General features: G+C 41.2%; 1 protein-coding gene across 9 annotated transcripts in view; it reads right to left on the bottom strand.

Moving 5' to 3' along the window:
* The window catches only part of GABBR2 (gamma-aminobutyric acid type B receptor subunit 2), a 1,059,696-nt gene that overhangs the window by 154,683 nt on the left and 884,342 nt on the right, over positions 1-20,671 (bottom strand). For all 9 annotated transcript variants that reach the window (XM_033929595.1, XM_033929596.1, XM_033929597.1 and 6 more), the window contains 2 exons: positions 18,814-18,921; positions 7,540-7,662 (listed from right to left, as the gene is read on the bottom strand). In XM_033929595.1, the coding sequence (XP_033785486.1) occupies positions 7,540-7,662; positions 18,814-18,921 (231 nt within the window). The remainder of the gene's footprint in view (positions 1-7,539; positions 7,663-18,813; positions 18,922-20,671) is intronic.

Here is a 20,671-nt window from a genome sequence, read left to right on the forward strand (position 1 = left end):
GGAGGGAAGGAAGGAGGGAGGGGGCAGGAACTTGGGACACAGAGTGGAGGGAGGGAGAGGAGCATGAGCCATAGGATGGAAGAATGGAGGGAGTGAGGGAAAGAGATGCTGAGGTGGGGGAGGGAATAGAAAGGGAGAATTGGATGTCTGAGTGAGAGGGAAAGAGAGATGGTGTACATGGGAAGATGAAGAAAGAGAATTGTTGGGCATAGGGAGGGAGAGAGAATTATTGGAAATGGTGGTGAGAGAGGAGAGAAGTAGAGATGCATGGGGAAGAGAAAGATGAGATGGAGTAATGCTGGATGTGGTGGTGGAGAGGGAACAGTGGGATGAATGGAAACAGATGCAAGAAAGGCCTCAAGGAAGAATACTAGGATCCGAGTTACATACAAATTCAACTTAAGAACAGTTTTAAAAAATAGAACCCGTTCTTAATCCGGGGATTGCCTGTATACTACATACTCTATGTGACAAATCCTCCCAGATAGGTGATCAAATTTCTTTACACTGTTTCCATAGAGGAAGTGACCCTCATTTAACATCCAAATATTTCATTTTCAACAATGTGAACATTTCATTTCTCCAGAAGGTAAAAGTAGGGGTGTCAGATCGTCTCCAATTCACAAGAATACATCTTCGTGCTATCAGTGAAGCCTTATACAGCAATGCATCCCCCCAGACAGACTCAATGTCCTTACAGTAGAAAATAACAGTATATCTGCTCTCTAAGGGATTCATTTACGCAATATAGTCTGTAAATAAAATGCAAAAAAGGACCAGAACGTTTGAATTCTCTCACATGACTAAAACGTGTGTATCAAACCAGAAGTGTAAAGTGACATTTAGGACACTGCATGAGTTGCTATACCAGAGACGCTTATGATATTTAGGAGTCCCAGCCTATTTTTGCTTATTTTAATAAGGCTACTTCTTTTATTTCCCTCCTATTGTTTTTTATCATAATCGTCCTTCTTTCTTATCATTATTATTGTATTTCATTATCCTGCCTTTCCCTTTGTTTTCCTTTTTTGTTTATTCTGTTAGTCGTTAATTTAATATGTTTTGTTTAGTGTCCATCTGTCTTTTATCACCCCTGTATTATCTGTAAATTGAATGATTTGTTCATCGCTTAGATATTTGAGTAAGCGATTAATCAAATACTTAATAAACTTGAAACTTGAAACAATAGGGTGACACATAGAAGTGAAGGAGAAACTTATATTGGATCTCTTATAAGGAAACTGAACATGTCAAGGCCTTTAGATGTTTCAGAAGTCGTCACAAGCCATCCCCTGTAATCTGTTCCGTAGGTGGGAGATCTCTGTTCCAAACCCCCGCCAATGCATCATGTCTCCGGCATTTAAGTGTAAGCATTTACATCAGCTCTGTTGATAGCATATGTATGTAACGGCATATGTATGTAAATACCTAGTTGCTTACGTTAGCATTCTGTAAAGGAAACCAGACACCTATTATTCTTTGCAGATTAGGTGCCCTTAAAGTGCCTAAATATAGAAGCACTGCTATAGAATTACTCACTAGATGTACAAATTTAGGCCCTGCCCCAGAATACCTTTGGTTCCTCCCTTTCCTGTATGAATAAATTTTGGACCAACAAGTTTGGACAGTTTAGACTGTCAAGTTTCAAGTTTATTTACACTTGATATACTCTTTAATTACCAAAGAGGTGTACATATATTGTACAAAATTTAAAATGTAAGTAAAAAAACAAAAAATAAATAAATACATAACAATTATTATGATGTTACAAATATAGTCAATGGACTCCACACTTTATTAAATGTACTGCTAAACCCCAAACACTCTGCATTCATTTTTTAATATTTATACGTGGTACAAACATTTGGGAAAGATATTTTGTTTATTAAAATACTTAATTATAATATTATAATTACATAATTTGTCTTACTGTAGTAATTTGGTAAGGGGGGAGAAAGTGATTGTTCTAAGTATAAATTGTATGTTTAATAATGCGTTTTATGAAATATTTATGTTCAGATAATTGTATTGCATTGTCAAAGTTTAAAAATCAATAAAGATTTATACAAAAAATAAATAAATAAAATGTAAGTAAAAATGGGGAAATGACAACACAAATTACAAGATACAACTGACGATACATGCTACAAGATGGGACACATTTCATTAAAAAAAAAAAGGAGCGGAAAAGGGAAGAACGAAGGGGAGTAGGGAATTGTCTGGTATTTGGCCTTTGTCTGAGACTCATATGTGTTTAATCTTAGCTTTAAGTCTCGTAAGCATCTTTAAAGAGATGGGTTTTGAGGCCGGATTTGAACTTACTAGAGTCAGTCTCCTGTCTCTGGTCCAAAGGGAGGGCATTCCATAAAGATTTCTGCATTTGGTGGTTCAGTAATTTTTAATAAAATAATTAGGTCATCAGCATCCAATGCTGACAGTACAGGTGCTTTTGAATTTTGAGCCCTAGAATTCTAGCATTGTACCTGAAATACTTTCAGGACAGAATCATTGTGCTGGTTCATAGGTGTTCTTTGGAAACCTAGAAGTACCAAGAAACATTAAAAAAACCAAACAAACAAACCCACATCTGATGAGAATGTCTATTAATCCTGAGTTTTTCTGTATCAACTGGAAATCTCTAGTTCAAGGCTGTGCATGTTCCTCCAAAACACATCTACAGTACTAATGGATTCTGATAATCTATTATTCATAGTAACTGCATCTATTATAAACTCCCAGCAAAGAATTCTCCTGGGTTTACAGCTTTTATCTCCTTCTCCAAGTTCATCGAAAATCTCTTAAAGGAACAGTGACACAGCACTTTGAATGCAACAAAATCTCATCCCAACTTTAAAGCTTCTACAGTATAGCTAAGAGTAATTTGTATAGTGTATGATAAAACCAGTAGGCTCCTGGTCCTTTAAACCAGTGTTCTTCAACCTTTTTACACCTATGGACCGGCAGGAAAAAAAAATTATTTTGTGGACCAGCAAACTACTAGGACTGAAATTTAAAACCCCCGTTTCCACCCCGACTCTGCGAACTCGGTCTTCGCAAGCTATCTGATCCCATCTGCACAAGCCTCAGTTATGATTTTATATTGGATGTATTTTATTAAAGTATAAAAAGAAACAATATTCTGTACAATTGTCATTTTATAAATACAAATAATGCAGAGCAAGGATCAACAAAATCCCTGTCTCCCCCCCCTTCACATATATCCCCTCTACTATCAAGAAAACTGAATAAGCCAAATTATTACAGAATGCCCTTATAACTGTTACTATCTAATCAGATCACACTACAAACAATAAGGGGCACAAAAAGGAAATCAACGGCAAAAAAGTACCTCAGTGCCCTGTCATGACATGCTTCTGTTTTCCCATTCCTGTATATCTCTATGCAGCCCCAGAAAAGCCCAAAATCTTTTGCAATAGAAGAGTACCTCATGATATGAAAGAATAGGTGAAAGATATTGACTGGATCTTGGGGGAATACAAATGCTGCCAGTAGTGTTTCTTTGTTCATCTTCTCCAATGAAAATCCTTTAATTAATCTAAACTGCCCACCCAAATTTCAACATCTTGGCTCACAGACTTTTCTCACTAACCAAAAAAAACCAGCTTGCCAACAGGTGGGATTCTGTTCCCTAAGCAGGTCAGATATTTAATGATGTCTTCCAAGTTTTTAAGTTTATGACATACTTGTCCTTACCCTGGCTCAGCCATGCTTACACTGAAGACATGAAATGGGTAATATTCAACCTGCAGGAGCAGGGTGAAGTAACCCTGATTATTCTATGCTGACTACTGGCATTGAATATCCAGCTACATTTGGCTACCTGAAAGTTAACTAGGCATCACCCAATATTCATATCAGTGCCTGATTAACTTAACTAAACTAAACCTTAAGTTTATATACAGCATCCTCTCCATAATTATGGAGCTCGGCGTGGTTTACTAGAGCTTAATGTAAGGAAGGAACAGCATAATGGGGTTGGAAGTTGAGTATAGGGGGGAAGAGAGCATTACATTTTTGTGAATAGCCTAGTTTTCAGGTACTTTCGGAATAGTTGGAAGGAGCCCAGATTCTGTAGTGCAGCAGTAAGGTTATTCCAGAGCTCGGTGATTCTGAAGAAGAGAGAATGCCCATAGTGGATACCTATTAGCATGGGGAAGGATAGTTAAAGATTTTGGGTGGATCTGGTGGAATTAGGGGAGGGAGGATGCCGTGTAGGATCTTAAAAGCTAGGCAGGCACATTTAAATGAATCCTGGAAATTACTGGAAACCAGTGAAGTTTGGACAGAAGTGGGGAAACATGATCGTATTTGCTTTATGCAAAGATCAGCTTGGCTGCAGTGTTCTGAATCCGCTGAAGTCTTTGAAGACTTATTTTGGTTAGACTTAAATTTATGGAGTTACAGTAGTCTAGTCTGGAGAGGATGATAGATTGTATAAGGATGGCAAAGTGTTGTTGGTGGAAGCAGGATCTCACTTTCCTCAGCATGTGGAGGCTAAAATAGCATGACTTTGCCAAGGAGTTAAGATGGTCATTGAAAGAAAGAGAAGAATCGATAATGATGCCTAGAACTTTGCTTGAGAACTCAAGTTGCAATGTGGAGCCAGAAGGCAGTGAAATGAGGGTGGGTAGGTGTTCTAATTTTGGGCCGAGCCAGAGTAGTTTCGTTTTTTATTTGTTCAGTTTAATTTGTACTGTGAGGGACCAGGATTGGAGTTTCGTTATGCATGCTGTTATGTTCTCAGAGCGGATGGTAAGGTTCGAGTCTGTCCCGAGGAGCACAAAGATGTCATCAGCATATGTGTAGAGTGTTTCAAGGGGAGATAGATGGAAGAGTTTCAGGGAAGACATATAGATGTTGAAGATAAAGTAACTGTATTCATATACTTGGCTGATTAGCAGATTGAATATCATCACCGATTGGCTAAATCACAGTCCACCCATGTACCTAGGATTTGTGACACCCGGAGCCGATCATTTTATAACACCCCACCCACCATATAAAAAATATTTTTAGTACTTTTATTTATTTAGTTAATTTTATATCCCATCCTCCCCAGAGAGTTCAGAAGAGGTTACAGTTTAACATTCCCAGTGTTACATAGGGTTACAACCTCTTTAATCTCACGCCGGTGCTGTAGTGTAAACAAAATAAACAAGAGACTTTTTCTTTCTCTTTTAGGTCCTAGCTCAGGCTTACTGTCTAACACCAGCTCTGGCAGGATACACATTTCAAATCTGAAATATTGTAATCACAAAATAGAAAATAAAATTATTTTTCTACCTGTTGTCTGGCCATTATTCAAATCATGTTGGTCCCGGGCTCTGGTTTCTGTTTGTCTTCTGTTAACTCACTCGCAGGCTCTCCTGCCCATTTGACGTTTTCTTTTTCTCCATGCTAACAATCCATCTTCCATCTCTGTACCTTTCTTTTCACTGCCATATCCAACATTTTTGTTTCTTTCTCACTGTCTACCATCTCTCTCTCTCTTTCTTGCTCCCTGCCTTGTGCTCTGGGTCAAACCTCTACATTCCCCTCTATACAACATCTATACTTTCCATTATCATGTGCAACATTTCTTTCTTTCTCCTCTTGCACCATCTCTCGCTGCCCTTCATCCTATGTCGAACATTTCTCCTTCTCTCTTCTCCATGCATAACTCCCTCCCCTCCACCATATGCAGGACTTCTCCCTCTAATCCCTTTCTACCTCTTTGTTGTATCTCCTTTCCTCTTCTCCAGCCCATGCCCAACAATTCTTCCTCTCTCCCACCATGTGCAGCAGATTTTTATCCCCCCTCTTTCCCCTTGTGCAGCGTCTTTTCATCCTTCCCGCCCATCCCCGTGTAGCACCCAGTGGCGTAGTAAGTGTGTGTGTGGGGGGGGGGGGTGTCGGACTGCCCTGCTGCCATCTTTATGGGGCGCCAGCACTTCTCTGTCCCCATGCCATGCTAGCGCTCTCCCTTCTCCGCCCCCTCGTACCTCTTTAAAATCATTGCCAGTGCAAGCAACTACTCTAGCCTGTTGTTCGCGCCGACCTAGCTCCCTCTGAAATCACTTCCGGGTCATGGGGCCAGGAAGTGACATCAGAGGGAAAGCCAGCACGAACAGCAGGCCGGAGAAGTTGCTCCCACTGGCAAAGATTTGAAGAGGTACGGGGTGGGAAGGGAAGGCACGATTGTTGTGGGGGGATGGCGAGGAGGGCGTGTTGGGGGATTGGTGCTATAGGAGCAGAGAGAAGGGCCCGAGGGTGCCTCCTGCCCTCACTACGCCACTGCCTCCAGTAATTGAAGTCTCTTATCTATGATAATCATTGCTATATAAGAAATGCACTTAACTAACACATTCCAGATTGAGTCCAAAGTTATAATGAAGGGGTTTAATTAAAGGAGATCTATCAGTGAAGTTTTAAAATGATGCCTTTAGCCTAGGAGAAGAGAGTAAGCCTCAGCCTACCTCAGAGTCTTCTCCCATATTCAAGGATCTCATTAAATGTCATATTCATTCCTTTCGCAGCCACAGCTACCTCAAGAAGACACCTGAAACTCCATGTTTCTCATTAGCAACAATTCTTCTTGTCATATGGGAAAAAGAAGTGCAGTTCTCTCTACAACTGCTGGGCTCTCCTCTTCCAGCAAATCCACAATACAGTCCAACAATACCAGATTTATTTGGATTGATTCCAACTTACCTCTCTTCCCACTTTGAATTTCATAACCCAAAAAAGAATACACAAAGAATCAGTTGGTTTTTTTCCCCATCAGTAAAGCATGTCGCAGCAAGAGATTCTTGGGGGAAACCCTTGCGTTTCAGGCTAGTGCAATGAATTCATGTTGGAATGCTCTAATCCCCCAAGCCTAGTCTTACTATTTATTTCGAAAAATTCTTAAAACTTATTTATTTGAGAAATACCTGTCTTAATTGTAATTGTATCTTCGGAGAAACACTCTTAATGCTTATGCTTGTAATTCATTGTTTGTTCGTTTCTATTTGCTGTGAACCACCTTGAACTGAAGGTTTGGCGGTATATAAGAATAAAATTATTATTATTATTATTATTATCTAGTTCTATGATTTAAAGGGAAGGAGCTATTTTCTCATCAAGACTTAAAGCCATTGACATATCCAGCTGACAGGTAGCCTCCAACCCAGAACTAACAGAACCCTCAGACATGTTAGGTTGATGTGGTAAATATTCCAGCATTAAGATCTGCAATAGCTGACAAGAATCTGGTAGTCAGAAGCAATATCCCTAATCTGGTCTTGTGACTCCACATAGTAGATTAAGGGGCCCATTTACAAAGCTGTACCCATACGGCAAACGTGACACAGCCTGTAGGAATTGACTGGGCTCCAAGGGAACTGCTATGGTGGCTTTGTAAAAGGGGAAAAGCTGAATAACAGAGGCAGTTAAGGTCAAATGCAAAGACTTGCAGCATAGACCCCAAACACAAACTCTTTCTAAAATGCCATCTTGGATCCCACTATGTTTATTGATATTAAAATCCTGGTGATGTACCTCTAAATTGTAGTTTTCTTCTGTCCTTTTCAAAGGGTCCACTACCTGCCAGCATATTAAGATGCACAGATCAATGAGCAACATTCCTCCAACTATCACCATCAGTTTCTGGTCCTTAATAATCTGTAGAGAAATGAAAACATAAAGGGAGTGGCAATATGAGTTTATAAATTGAAAGGAGACTTCCTCTTGATAATATACCAAGATCTACTGGAACTACAGTAGACTTTAAATAATGATATGAAAAAAGAAAGATATATCAAACACAGGATAATTGATAAAACAGTCAGAGATATACCTGGATTTAATAGACATTTAAACTGCGACTGATTGATACCTGAACGGTATAACAGAGAAAACTTTTCTAATGCCCTTTTTAAATACATTTTTATAGCATCTGATATTTTCCAGTGCTGAAGTCACAACATGGAGCTAGATTATTTATATTCTAATCCAGATTAGCAATTATGAAGCTAATATTCACATGATTTATGCTTCTAGCTTTGAGAGTTATGCTTAACGTGACCATTTCTTTTTTTCATCAAAATGAGACATCTATTAATATTCAGCCCCGCCCCCAATTTCTTCCATTCATTTTTCATGTACACACCATATCTTATTAATTCATAATGGTAAACATAAAATTTAAAAAAAACACAAAGTATACTGTACGCAGAGAAAATGTTAATAATTTATGAGTTTCGGGGTTTTTTCAAAGATGTCAAGGCAGATTACTTTAAAATATGCAATGTCAGTAACTATAGAAAAATAAACAAATATAGTGCAAAATACAGACAACAAATTTAAATTCTCAAAATTTTTTGATTACTAAATTTAAAATAAAATAATTTTTCCTACCTTTGTTGTCTGGTGATTTCATGAGTCTCTGGTTGCACTTCCTTCTGACTGTGCATCCAATCTTTCTTTCGCATCAAACATTTCTTTCACAATCCAGTCTCATCCCCTTTGGGTCCAGGTCTCTTTCTCTTTTCCCTCTGTTACCCTCCCCAGATCCAGTGTCAGTTCTCATTTGTACCTTTGTTCCAGGTCTCCCTCTCTCTCCCTCCTCTGTTATGATCTTAAATCTCTCTGTTGTTCCCCAGGGTCTCTCCCCCTCTGTCTGAACCTCCCATAGTCCTGTATCTACCTCCTGTCTTTCCCCTTTGGTCCATGACTTTCTCTCTCTAGTCTTTCTAATCTGCTTACAACGCCCCCCTCCCCCCACTTCTCTGCCTCTTTCTCGCCTTCCTTCCTCCCTCCCAGCAGATTTTAGCATATCTCTGTTCTCCTTTTCTCCCCTCAGATCTGGTATCTGTCTCCTTCCTCTTTTCCTCCTCCCAGGTTTGGTATCTGTCTCCTCCCCTTCCCCCTTGCTCAGGCATCTCTCTCTCTCTGCACCCTTCCTCCTGTTATTCCCTGTTCTTCCTTCTTAATTTATTTTCTGCTTCTGTCTAAATTCTTTCTTACTATTCAGTCCTCAATTTCCCTCTTTCATTGAGTCTACCTTTAGCTTGCCACCTCTTTCCCTTACCCCTTCCAGTATCTAACTCTATCCTCTTCCCTCAATCCAGCATGTGGCCTTTTTTCTTTCTCCTCCCCACTTCCTTCCAGCATCTGCTCCCCCTCTCCCTCCACTTCCATTCAGTCTGCCCCCTCTCCCCCAAACTTCCATTCAGTGTCTGTCCCTCCTCTCTCCCCAGTTCCATTCAGTGTTTGTCCCTCCTCTTCTCCACACTTCCATTCAGTGTCTGTCCCTTCTATCCCCAACACTTCAATTCAGCAACTGTCCCTCCTCTCCCCCACACTTCCATTCAGCATCAGTCCCTCCTCTCTTCCACACTTCCATTCAGTTTCTGTCCCCCTCTCTCTACCCCTTCCATCTACTGTTCACCCTCTGTATTGCCCCTTCCATTCTTTGCCCTTTCTGCCCTTTCCATCCAGTGTCCCTGCCCTCTCTCTCTTCCATATGGTATCTTCCCTCTTACTATGCTCCTTCCATAAATTGTCTCCTTTGTACATGATTAATTTCGGCTTTACCCCCTCTCCATTTTTCTGTCTCCCTATGCTCTGGAATCTCTCTCTTCTCCTTTCCTTCCTTCCCACTCCACCCCATGGTCTGGCATCTCTATCTCGTTCCCTCCCCCATGCCCTGGCATCTCTTTCCCTCCATGCTCTGGCACCTCCTCTCCCTCTGGTCTGGCATTTGTTTCCTGTCTCTCCCCATGCCCTGGCATATTTCTCCTCTCCTTACAACTTCCCCTCCATTATCTGGCATCTCCTCTCCTTCCTTTCTCTCCTTCCCTCCTTCCTTCCTTTCCCATAGTCTGGCATCTGTCTCCTTCCCCCATGCCCTGGCATCTCTCCCTCCCCCTCCATGGTCTGGTATCTCCTTTCCTTTCCTTCCCTCCCATGGACTTGGCATCTCTTGTTCCTCTCTCTTTTCCTTCTCCCTCCTTCTGTGTCAGCATGCCCCCTATCTACCTATTACTCCAATATCCAGAACCTCCTTTTTCTTCTTATTGCATCCACCCCGTGTCCAGCATCTCCCACCTGTCTTTCTACTCACATCATGTCTGTTTTTTCCCCTTCACCCTATAACCTCCAAGTCCAGCATCTTCCTTTTTTTCTTCCTTATCTGATTTAACAGCTTTCTTCCCTTTCCTGAGCCAGCCAACCCACCATCTTCCCACATCCCAGAGGGATCTACCTCCCCTCTTTTCCCCAACTTAATAGGCCTGAATGGTATAGAGGTCCCTCAGAGTGTTCCAGTGCTGCTGCGAGACTGGAGGCGATTCTTAGCTGCCATCAGCCCTGTCTTCGGCTGTGCCGGTAATGCTAAACTAGACGGTAAAACCAAAGAGAGATGCCGCGGGACTTTTCCACTTGCCTGCATCGCTGTAAGTTCTGCCGCTCTCGATCCCGCCCCTCAAAAACAGGAAGTCACTTCAGAGGGGGGCAGGATCGAGAGTGGCAGAACTTAGAGCGATGCAGGCAAGTGGAAAAGTCCCGCGGCCTCTCTCTTTGGTTTTACCGTCCAGTTTAGCATTACCGGCGCAGCTGAAGACAGGGCTGATGGCAGCTAAGAGAGCTGCCTGGATCACGGGGCCCCCTTGCCATCCCCTAATGCCAGCCCTGAGAATAGGGAGGGTGATTTCGGACCTGGCGGCCCCCCTGACCATTTCGGCACTGTAGGGACGGAAGGAGGGAGGCAGGCTTTAGTGGGGGAGGGGAAGTGATCGCCGATCCCTTGTCCCCTGGCACAGCTTCGGGACGCTGTCCCTGAAAACGGGACATTTCGGCGTCCCGAAGCGGTGGGTCCGGACAACGGGACGGTTGGTCCCATAACGGGACGGTCCCGTTGAAAATGGGACGTATGGTCACCTTAGTTATGTTCCAAAATTGGCTTCTTGAATATTTACCAGGCTAAAGTGCGTAAATTCATATTCAAAATTTCACTATACTCTTAAATTGAAAAAGCACAAAAAGTGGGTGTCAACAAGAGTGAATTTGGGTTAGGAAAAAGAAGTTATGAACATTTTTAGCACTACATAAGAACTTAAGAGTTGGAATACTGAGATGGATTAAAGGTTTATCTAGCCCAGGGGTAGGCAATTCCGGTCCTTGAGAGCTACAGGCAGGTAAGGTTTTCAGGATATCCACAATAAATATGCATAAGATAGATTTGCATCTCGAGGAGGCAGTGCATGCAAATCCATAATCAGCGCTATTTGGACGCCTGAGAACAGCTCCCAGCTGGCTAAATAGCATATAGTGAACTATCCAGCAATATTCAGTGGGAGATAGTCGGCACTCTCCCACTGAATACATATACATATTCCTTGATGTAATCATGCTCATCCCTACGATATATATCAATCTTCATCTGTCGTTGTTCCATCCTATATTTTTCCATATCGCTCTTATGTTCCTTTCAATGTTGCTCAAATAACTCCTGACCCTCTGACATAGACATCAAGCTTATTGTCAAGATCATGCTGCTGTTCTTGAATTATAAGATGCAAGCATCTCTTGCTAGCAACATTAAATCAAGGGAACATTGAGAAACGTATTGTCCAAAAATTGTGGTTCTTTCTGTATCCATAAACCATGTGAAACACGATGGACGGGACAATATTCAACTAATGCTGCTGAATATAATTGGGCCTGAATTAAAGCCATTTATTTTTTTTTTGAAAATATTTTTATTGAAGGAACCAGTCACGAGAGGTACAATCAGCAACCAAGCCAAAAAAGGAATAACAGCATAGATACAATAATCAGGTACACAATACAGCTAGGCCAGAGATCAGGCAGTCAAACATAACCTTCTCATGCCATTTATAATGCCTGAATTTCCTCATAACTACAAATCCTGCAGATGTGTTGTATCAAATAATCGATCTCCCAACATTAGACTTCAAATACGTTCTTGTGTCAGGTCAGATTTGGTATCACAGCCCACCTTAGCCATTTCAATGATATTAGAGAGAGTACAACAGTTATAATCCCATATTGTTAATGCAACCAAATAAACAAGCATACAAGGGGCTTGATAAACACAAAAACAAAATTAAGGTTTTTAATGATGTGATGTGCTCAGATTCTGAACCTTCCTGCAACGGTGCATCACAGGAAAATAGGAACCATCATAATATCAAGTTCCCTCATGAAACCTTGGATGGACAAAAAACCAGACCGAGAAGGGCCATTCTAGTAATGATTTAAAGGCAATGGTGTTGCTTCAAATTACATCATGATTCAGGGGAAATGTCTCTCAGGTTTTGTTACAAAGGGAGCAGTGATTAATATATGAATGGGATATGGTGGCCCCGAGGGGACTTAATAAGGAGGTAGAATGGTTGAAGTCTGGTAGACCAATGATAATGCAAGCCCTTGAGGTGTGCTTGGGATGTTTTGATAGGTATAAATTTAAATGTCAGGGAATGTGATGGATGTTTGTGTCCACTGGACATGGGGTTATCTGGGTCTCCTTTCTGGTGAGTGAATGAGTTTAGATATGTATTAAAAAGTAAGATTATTATGATGAAATGGGTGTGTGGTTATGATGTTAATCTACGGGTGGACAATGAGGGCTGGAATCCAGTCGGGTTTTTAGGATTTCCGCAATGAATATGCATGAGATCCATTTGCATACAATGGGAGGCAGTGCATGCAAAGAGACCTCACGCATATTCATTGGGGAAATCCTGAAAACCCGACTGGATTCCGGCCCTCATTGCTCACCCCTGTGTTAATCTATTGATTTGATTTTGTTTGATTTTTGTTTGTTCATTAGTCACTCCTCTGGAGGAAACTATAGAGAAACCCAACTTGGATCGAGGAGTGGAGACTGAGGAGCAATTTTGTTGAACATTTATATTTATGCATCACTGAATTTTCATTGGTTGACTGCATGAAGCACATCAACAGGATTACTGATTTGATAACAGTCTGCCGTTCAACTGTAGCACCCCTTACTTTCAGCGTAGCCCAGTCTTATCACACAGAATTAGAAAATATATCACAATGGTCTATTATTCTGAGTTGAAATCCCCAAGACAAGGCTCACACTTGTAAACACTGGAACTGGAGCTCAAATGCAGGACAGGCCATTCAGGAAATCAGGATATGCAGAACAGGCCACTCAGGAATTCAGGTCTGTTCCTTTTTCTTAACAATTATCCTTTAACAAATCTTAAACTCAGAAGTTGCTTTAAAATCTCCTTGAATTACTTAACATATTCTTATTCTTTTTAATTATCAATTTCATTAGCTTTAATTACTCTTAAATCCAAAAAATTAAACAAAAGAACTTCCTTTTTACTACTCAAATCAAAATCCTGACTCGTACCACTTAAAAATCATTGAGAATCCCACATGCGCACTCTCTCAGAATTTCCATGTGCACACTCTCATAGAATTCTCTCCAACACTGATACATCATCTGAACCAGTGGTCTCAAGCTCAAACCCATTGCAGGGCCACATTTTGGATTTGTAGGTACTTGGAGGGCCTCAGAAAAAATACTTAATGTCTTATTATAGAAATGACAATTTTGCAAGAGGAAAAACTCTTTATTGTTTATAAATCTTTCCTTTTGGCTAAGTCTTAATAATAATATTGTAATTTATAGCTAAAAAGACATATGATAAAAAAAATTGTTTTATTTTACTTTTGTGATTATGATAAACATACCGAGGGCCTCAAAATAGTACCTGGCGGGCCGCATATGGCCCCTGGGCCGCGAGTTTGAAACCACTGATCTAAACATTCTCCAGGATCAAAGTCTCAGTATTTATTTGCTGCTTTATGCAGCTACTTCAGGGCTTTTCCCATCCAAGTGAATTTTTAAAACAATTTATTTTTACACTTTGTTACACAACCACAAGATAAGTGATTTATTATTTAGTAGTAAAGAAAACTTTGCTTTCATATGTGGCTGGTGGTATTCTTGAGGGAACTTGATGTTGCTATGATGAGTCCCATTTTCCCATGATGCACCATTGCAGGAAAGTTCAGGTTCTGAGCACAACACATCACTAGAAAATGTAATTTTGGTTTTATATTTATCAAACCCCTTATATGCTAGTTTATCTGGCTGCATTGGTAATAGGGATTATAACTGCTATACTCCCTTTATTTATCATAGTTTAGTTTATCATTTGTTTTATGTTCACTATAGGAGGAAAAATACATTTTTGTTTTTATTTCTTCAGTTTTATAATACGGTATATGCTTAGTTTGACATCTTAGGTTTCCCAGTTCACTCTGTCTTCATATTTCTATTGGTAATTTATGATCCCTTGTTCAATATTTGTTGAGGGATTATCTGTTTTGTGTATGACTGATGTGTGATATTCTGTTTGCATGTAGTTTCTGTGTAGAGATCTGTAGCAGTTCCACTTGTTCTGTTTTACACATAATTGGTGTATTAGTTTTTCAGAGCACACTGTAATAGTTATAATGCTGCCTATTTTATAAGTAGGGTTCTTGTTATATGAATCATAGGGTTACTGCTACTGTTTGCTGAGTTAGGATTTTTTTCAGATTTTGTATAAATTTACAACATATCTGGTAGTAAAGAGATTTATACTGGTACTGGTCAGATGACATGCAAATCGGAATTTTTTTTTAATGGTAACTTCCATAGAGAAATTTCCTAGTTCGGATCTGCATCTGTTGTTGGGGAGACATTGGAGTTTTGTGGATGTAGAGCATGTTAACATTTAACTCATAAGAACTGTTATACTGTGTCATACCAAATCTTTGTGTGGATCATGTATGCAGTGTATCACATATGTAAGCATGATCCTTCAGATGTGTCCCAATGAAAAAAGGATGAGTCTCAGCAACATTTAGAAAGCAAAACATGCAAATCATTCCAAATGTATAATCTCTATGCACCACTGGCATGATTTAATGTCTTTGTATGTCAAGATTTTATTTAAATTGAGTTTTAGAAATTTAACAACAGATACAGAATAGAGAATGACACAGTGACAAAATTCATCACCGTCCCCGTCCCCGCGGATAACCGTGGGAAATAATCCCATGTCATTTTCTAGTGTCTATTTCAACCTCAGTCCTTCTACACCAGCATTCTTCAAAGCAAAGCTTGTGGGTCAGTGGTTGTGGCCATTCATACTCTGATTCTTCCCTCTCTCCTTAAAGAATGACATGAAGATGGTTTCCCGCGGTTATCCGTGGGGACAGGAACAGTGATGAATTTTGCCACCGTGTCATTCTCTTTTAACCTTATACCTATTCCTCTCCTTCAATCCTCCTCTCTCCCTTTCTCCTGTGCCATGTGGAATACTCATTCTGCCTCCAACAAACTTCCCTACATTCATGACCTCTTTATCTCCCGGACCCTCCACCTGCTTGCTCTAACTGAAACATGGATTTGCCCTGCGGTTTCCACTCCCATACACCTCATCCTACTGGTCGAGCGGAAGTATTGGGCTTCTCTCTCCTTCTTGCAGATTCCAACCTCTTCTCCCTCTATCCCACAGCCTTTCCTCATTTGAAGTCCACTCTATCTGCCTATTCACTCTTTTACCTCTGCGGATAGTGGTCATTTATCATCCCCCAACAAGTCCCCTTCCTCCTTTCTCACTGAATTTGACTCCTGGTTTTTAGGCTTCCTTGATTCATCTTTTCCCTCCCTCATTCTTGGGGATTTTAACTTTCATGACCCCACTGACACTTATACTTCTAAGTTTCTTGCCTTAACCTTGTCATTTGACCTCCAGCTTTGCTCTACAACCCCATTCACCAAGATGGCCACTGCCTTGATCTTGTCTTTTTCTCCAACTGCTCTCTCTCTAACTTCTCTACCTCACTGCTCCCCATCTCTGATCACCATTTGATAACCTTCACCATTACTCTCCCTCTGCCACGCCCAGTCACCTCCAACGGGTTTCGAAATCTTCAAGCCCTCGATTCTTTCACACTCTCAACCAGTTTCACCTCTCCTTGCCTCCACTATGTTATCCAAGTCTATCCATGAGGCTGTCTTGTCATACAACTCTATTCTCTCCTCTGCTTTGGACACCCTTGCTCCCCCTGTTCCTCAAACTTGGCTCACTCCCAATATCCATTACTTACGTTCCTGTACCCACTGTGTCGAGCGCCTTTGGCTGAAATCTCGCACACGTGCTGACTTTCTTCACTTTAAATTTATGCTGACCTCCTTTAATTCTGAGTTTACATGGATCAAGCAAGACTACACATCCAACTAACTCCCTTTCTTCCAACCCTCATCGTTTCTTTGCCACATTTAACTCCCTCCTCAAAGAGCCACTTCCGACCCCTCCTTCTCTCTCTCTATGGATTACTTCCATGACAAGGTCCATAAGATTGCCCTTCTCTACCCACCATCCTTCTTCCCTACCCACCATCCACTCTCCTAAACTTCAAACTTGTACCACCCCTTCATCCTTCACCCAAACAACTCAGGAAGCTTCTCCTGTATGGTCCCACCCTCTTGTTCCTCCGTCAACTACTGCTGACTTTTTTTTCCTTCTCTGAAATCACAACTTCTGTCTTCAGCCAAGCCTATGTCATGCCCCTTAGACCCTATTCCCACCCCTCTACTCAAACCCATCTCACATACTGTTATCCCTCCCATAAGCCATATTCTCAACCTATCTGTTTCCACTGCAATTGTCCCTGCTGCTTCAAACATGCGGTGGTTAAGCCGCTTCTCAAAAACCCCTTGCTGGACTCCACCTGCCTATCCAACTATCGCCCTGTCTCCCTTCTTCCGTTCCTGTCCAAGATACTCGAGCATGCTATTCTCCGTCGCTGCCTGGACTTCCTTTCATCTCGACAGATTCTCGATCCTCTACTATCTGGCTTTCACCCCAACACTCCACAGAGACTGCCCTCACTAAGGTCTACAGTGACTTGTTCATGACCAGATCTAAGGTCCTTTACTCTATCCTTATCCTTCTTGACCTGTCTGCTGCCTTTGATACTGTAAATCAGAGTTTACTCCTTGATATGCTGTTCTCGCTTGGATTCCATGAATCTGTCCTGTCCTGGTTTGCCTCCTACCTTTCCCAATGCACCTTTAGTGTATGTGTTGGTAGATCCACTTCTGCTGCTACCCCGCTAGCGGTTGGTGTACCCCAGGGTTCTATCTTAGGACCTCTTCTCTTCTCTCTCTACACCTTTTCCCTCGGTGCCCTGATCTCCTTCTGTGGCTTCCAGTATCACCTATATGCTGATGTCTCCCAGATCTACCTCTCTACACCTGAAATTTCACCTAAAGTCCAAGAAAAAGTTGCTGCCTGTTTGGCTGACATTGTTGCCTGGATGTCCTGCTGTCATCTGAAACTAAATATATCCAAGACTGAGCTGCTCCTCTTTCCTCCTAAACCCTCTGGTCCTCCTCCTCCTTTCTCCGTCTTGGTAAATAATACTGTCATTGTTCCAGTCTCCTCTGCTCACAACATTGGAGTTCTCTTTGATTCCAATAAGCTGCTAAAACCTGTTGATTCTATATCACCAAAATTCACCCCTTCCTCTCTGAGCACACTACCCCGACCCTTGCCCATGCTCTCATAACTTCACGTTTAGATTACTGTAATTTACTTCTAACTGGTCTCCCGCAGTGTCGATTCTCCCTTGCAATCTGTGCATAGCTCTGCTGCATGACTCAACTTCTACCAACCTCACTATGCTCAGGTCACCTCTCTCCTTAAGTCACTTCACTGGCTCCCTATATGCCTTCACATACAGTTCAAGCTCCTATTGCTGATCTACAAGTGTGTTCATTCTGCTGCCCCTCAATATCTCTCCTCTCTTCTTATACACCTCCCAGAGAACTCCATTCCTTAGATAAACTGCTCTTAGCTTTACCCTTCTCCTCCACTGCCAATTCCAGACTTCCTTCCTTTCATCTAGCTGCCCCCTATGCCTGGAATAAATTACCCGAGTTTGTCCATCAAGCCCCTTCCTTTGTTTAAAAGCAGACTGAAACCCCACCTTTTTGTTATAGCTTTCAATCCTTAATCCTACTCCTCTGCCCTCCAACCCAGCCTGCTGATTAACCGTTCCCCTTAACAGTATCCATGACACCCTGTCTTGGCTGTTTAGATTGTAAGCTCTTTCGAGCAGGGACTGTTTTCTTCTTTTTTGTGACTCTGTACTACTAGAAATAGATGGGAGGCTGGGGTAAGTAGGGTCCATGACCCTTATTACCTGGGGGCCCAGATCCCCTGATATTGACTCATATTTATTTATTTCCACTTTCTAGACTGCAATATCCAGAAGTGTGTAGACTTTAAGCATCTAATTCATTTGAACAGAAAGCACAAATCTCTTGGAATTGCCCTGATTTAAATACCCAGAATATATTTATATCTATTTTGGATTTTGTTTTTTCTTAGTTTGAAACTTTTTTTTAAATTAATTTTCTGTATATATAAAACACCTGCAGCAAAACAATATATGAACAGAACATATCACTGTACAATACAGTTGGATTTTGGCTCACATCATTTTCAGTTGTAATTCAAGGAGGGTATATATTCAGGTACAGCTTATCATTGGCTTGATCTGTTTTGGAGAGGGTATATGCTATCAGTAGTTACCTAATCTACTTTCAACTGTCAACACCTCATCTTTTTAATACTTCTATACAAGCAATTTAAATAGCATATACAGTGGAGGTTATCACAGAAATATGTGAGACGTATTATGCTACTGAAGTCAACAGAGATGGGTTTGTGACTCATGAGCAAAATAATATCAATATTATTTCCTCACCTTTTTCTTCATCTTCACATTTTTGAAAATTGCATGAACTCTCCACGTCTTTGCAAACATTGCACCAAATGCTGTTGTATAGCCTACCGTAAGAATCCAGGTTCGAACCTATAAAAGAGCAAAGTCCAATGTTAACACATCTGATTAGTTTTCCTCTTTAGTACAGAAATTGGCACATTGCTATGGGAATATCTAAAGAGACCTTTTACTAAACTATGTCAAAAAAAGGTGGCCTTATGCAAATTTTTCCCATGCACAAAGGCCATTTTTACTGAAGCCATAAAAATCTAATCTACGCTATGCCTAAACAGGTTCAAAGTGACTTACAATATAAAGAATTACAGAATGAATATGCTACATTATAGCAGTTTGAGGAGGGCAGAGTTATGAATGGAATAATAGGGAAGGGAAAATAGAGTTGAAAGCACTGGTATAATACTTGAGTAAAGTGTGGGATTTAGAGATACTGTATAAGGTATTTCGAATTAGTTGTCTATGGTGTGTATGCTTTCAAAGAAGAAAATTTTTAATTTTTTTCGGACTCTTGTAGAATGTTACCATCCTGCTGTCAGTCTGGAAGTTGTTCCAGGTCTTGGTGCCAGGATAAGTGAAGAGTAAGTCGAATGTGCATTTGTATTTAACCCCTTTGGGAGATGGAAGGAGTAGTTGAAGCAATTCCAGTTTTCTGGTTCATGTTAATAAATACGCGGTTCAGTGGTTTTTGCATATAAGATTTGGAACATTATGCATGATAGTTTGAAGGTGATATGAGTTTTGACAGGTACATAAGCACATAAGCATTGCCTCTGCCGAGTCAGACCATAGGTCCATCATGCCCAGCAGTCCACTCCCGCGGCGGCCCCCCATGTCAATGACCTGTAGTGATCTATTACTCTACTACTCTATTACTTTACAGCCTTTTGTACTGTATAGTAACCCTCTAGTTGTACCCCTGGATCCCCTTTTCCCTCAGGAACTCGTCCAATCCCTTTTTGAACCCCAAAGTCGTACTCTGCTCTATCACCTCCTCTGGAAGCGCATTCCAGGTGTCCACCACCCTCTGTGTGAAGAAGAACTTCCTAGCATTTGTTCTGAACCTATCTCCCTTCAATTTTTTTGAGTGCCCTCTAGTTTTTGTTGCCCCCGCCAGTCTGAAGAATCTGGCCCTCTCTACCTTCACTATACCCTTCATGATCTTATAAGTTTCTATCATATCTCCTCTAAGTCTCCGCTTTTCCAGGGAAAAGAGCCCCAGCTTCTCCAGCCTCTCAGCATATGAGAGGTTTTCCATGCCCTTTATCATTTTTGTCGCTCTCCTCTGGACCTTCTCGAGAATCGCCATATCCTTCTTAAGGTACGGCGACCAGTACTGAACGCAGTACTCCAGATGCGGTCGCACCATCGCCCTATACAGCGGGAGGATAACTTCCTTGGTTCTGGTAGTGATACCTTTTTTGATGATGCCCAACATTCTGTTCGCCTTTTTTGAGGACGCTGCGCACTGTGCCGCCGGTTTCATTGTTCTATCCACCAAAACCCCCAAGTCCTTTTCTAGGTTGCCTTCCCCCAGTACCATCCCCCCATTGTGTAGTTGTACATCGGGTTCCCTTTCCCTATGTGCATAACTTTACATTTCTCTACATTGAAGCTCATCTGCCATTTATTTGCCAGTGTAAGTTCTTACAGTAAGGTGAGACAAAGTCAAATTTTATTAGTTTGAACATTAGTCTGATCACTAAGTTTTGAATCATCTGTAGCTTGTTCAGGAGAGTAGAGTTTAGATCTGCATAGAGGGAGTTGCAGTAATCCAGCTGGGGCAGTATAAGCATTTGCATTAGTATAGCAAAGTTGCGCTCTT

Source organism: Geotrypetes seraphini, chromosome 2 (genome assembly GCF_902459505.1).
Source record: "Geotrypetes seraphini chromosome 2, aGeoSer1.1, whole genome shotgun sequence".
In the NCBI taxonomy this organism is placed as follows: Eukaryota; Metazoa; Chordata; class Amphibia; order Gymnophiona; family Dermophiidae; genus Geotrypetes; species Geotrypetes seraphini.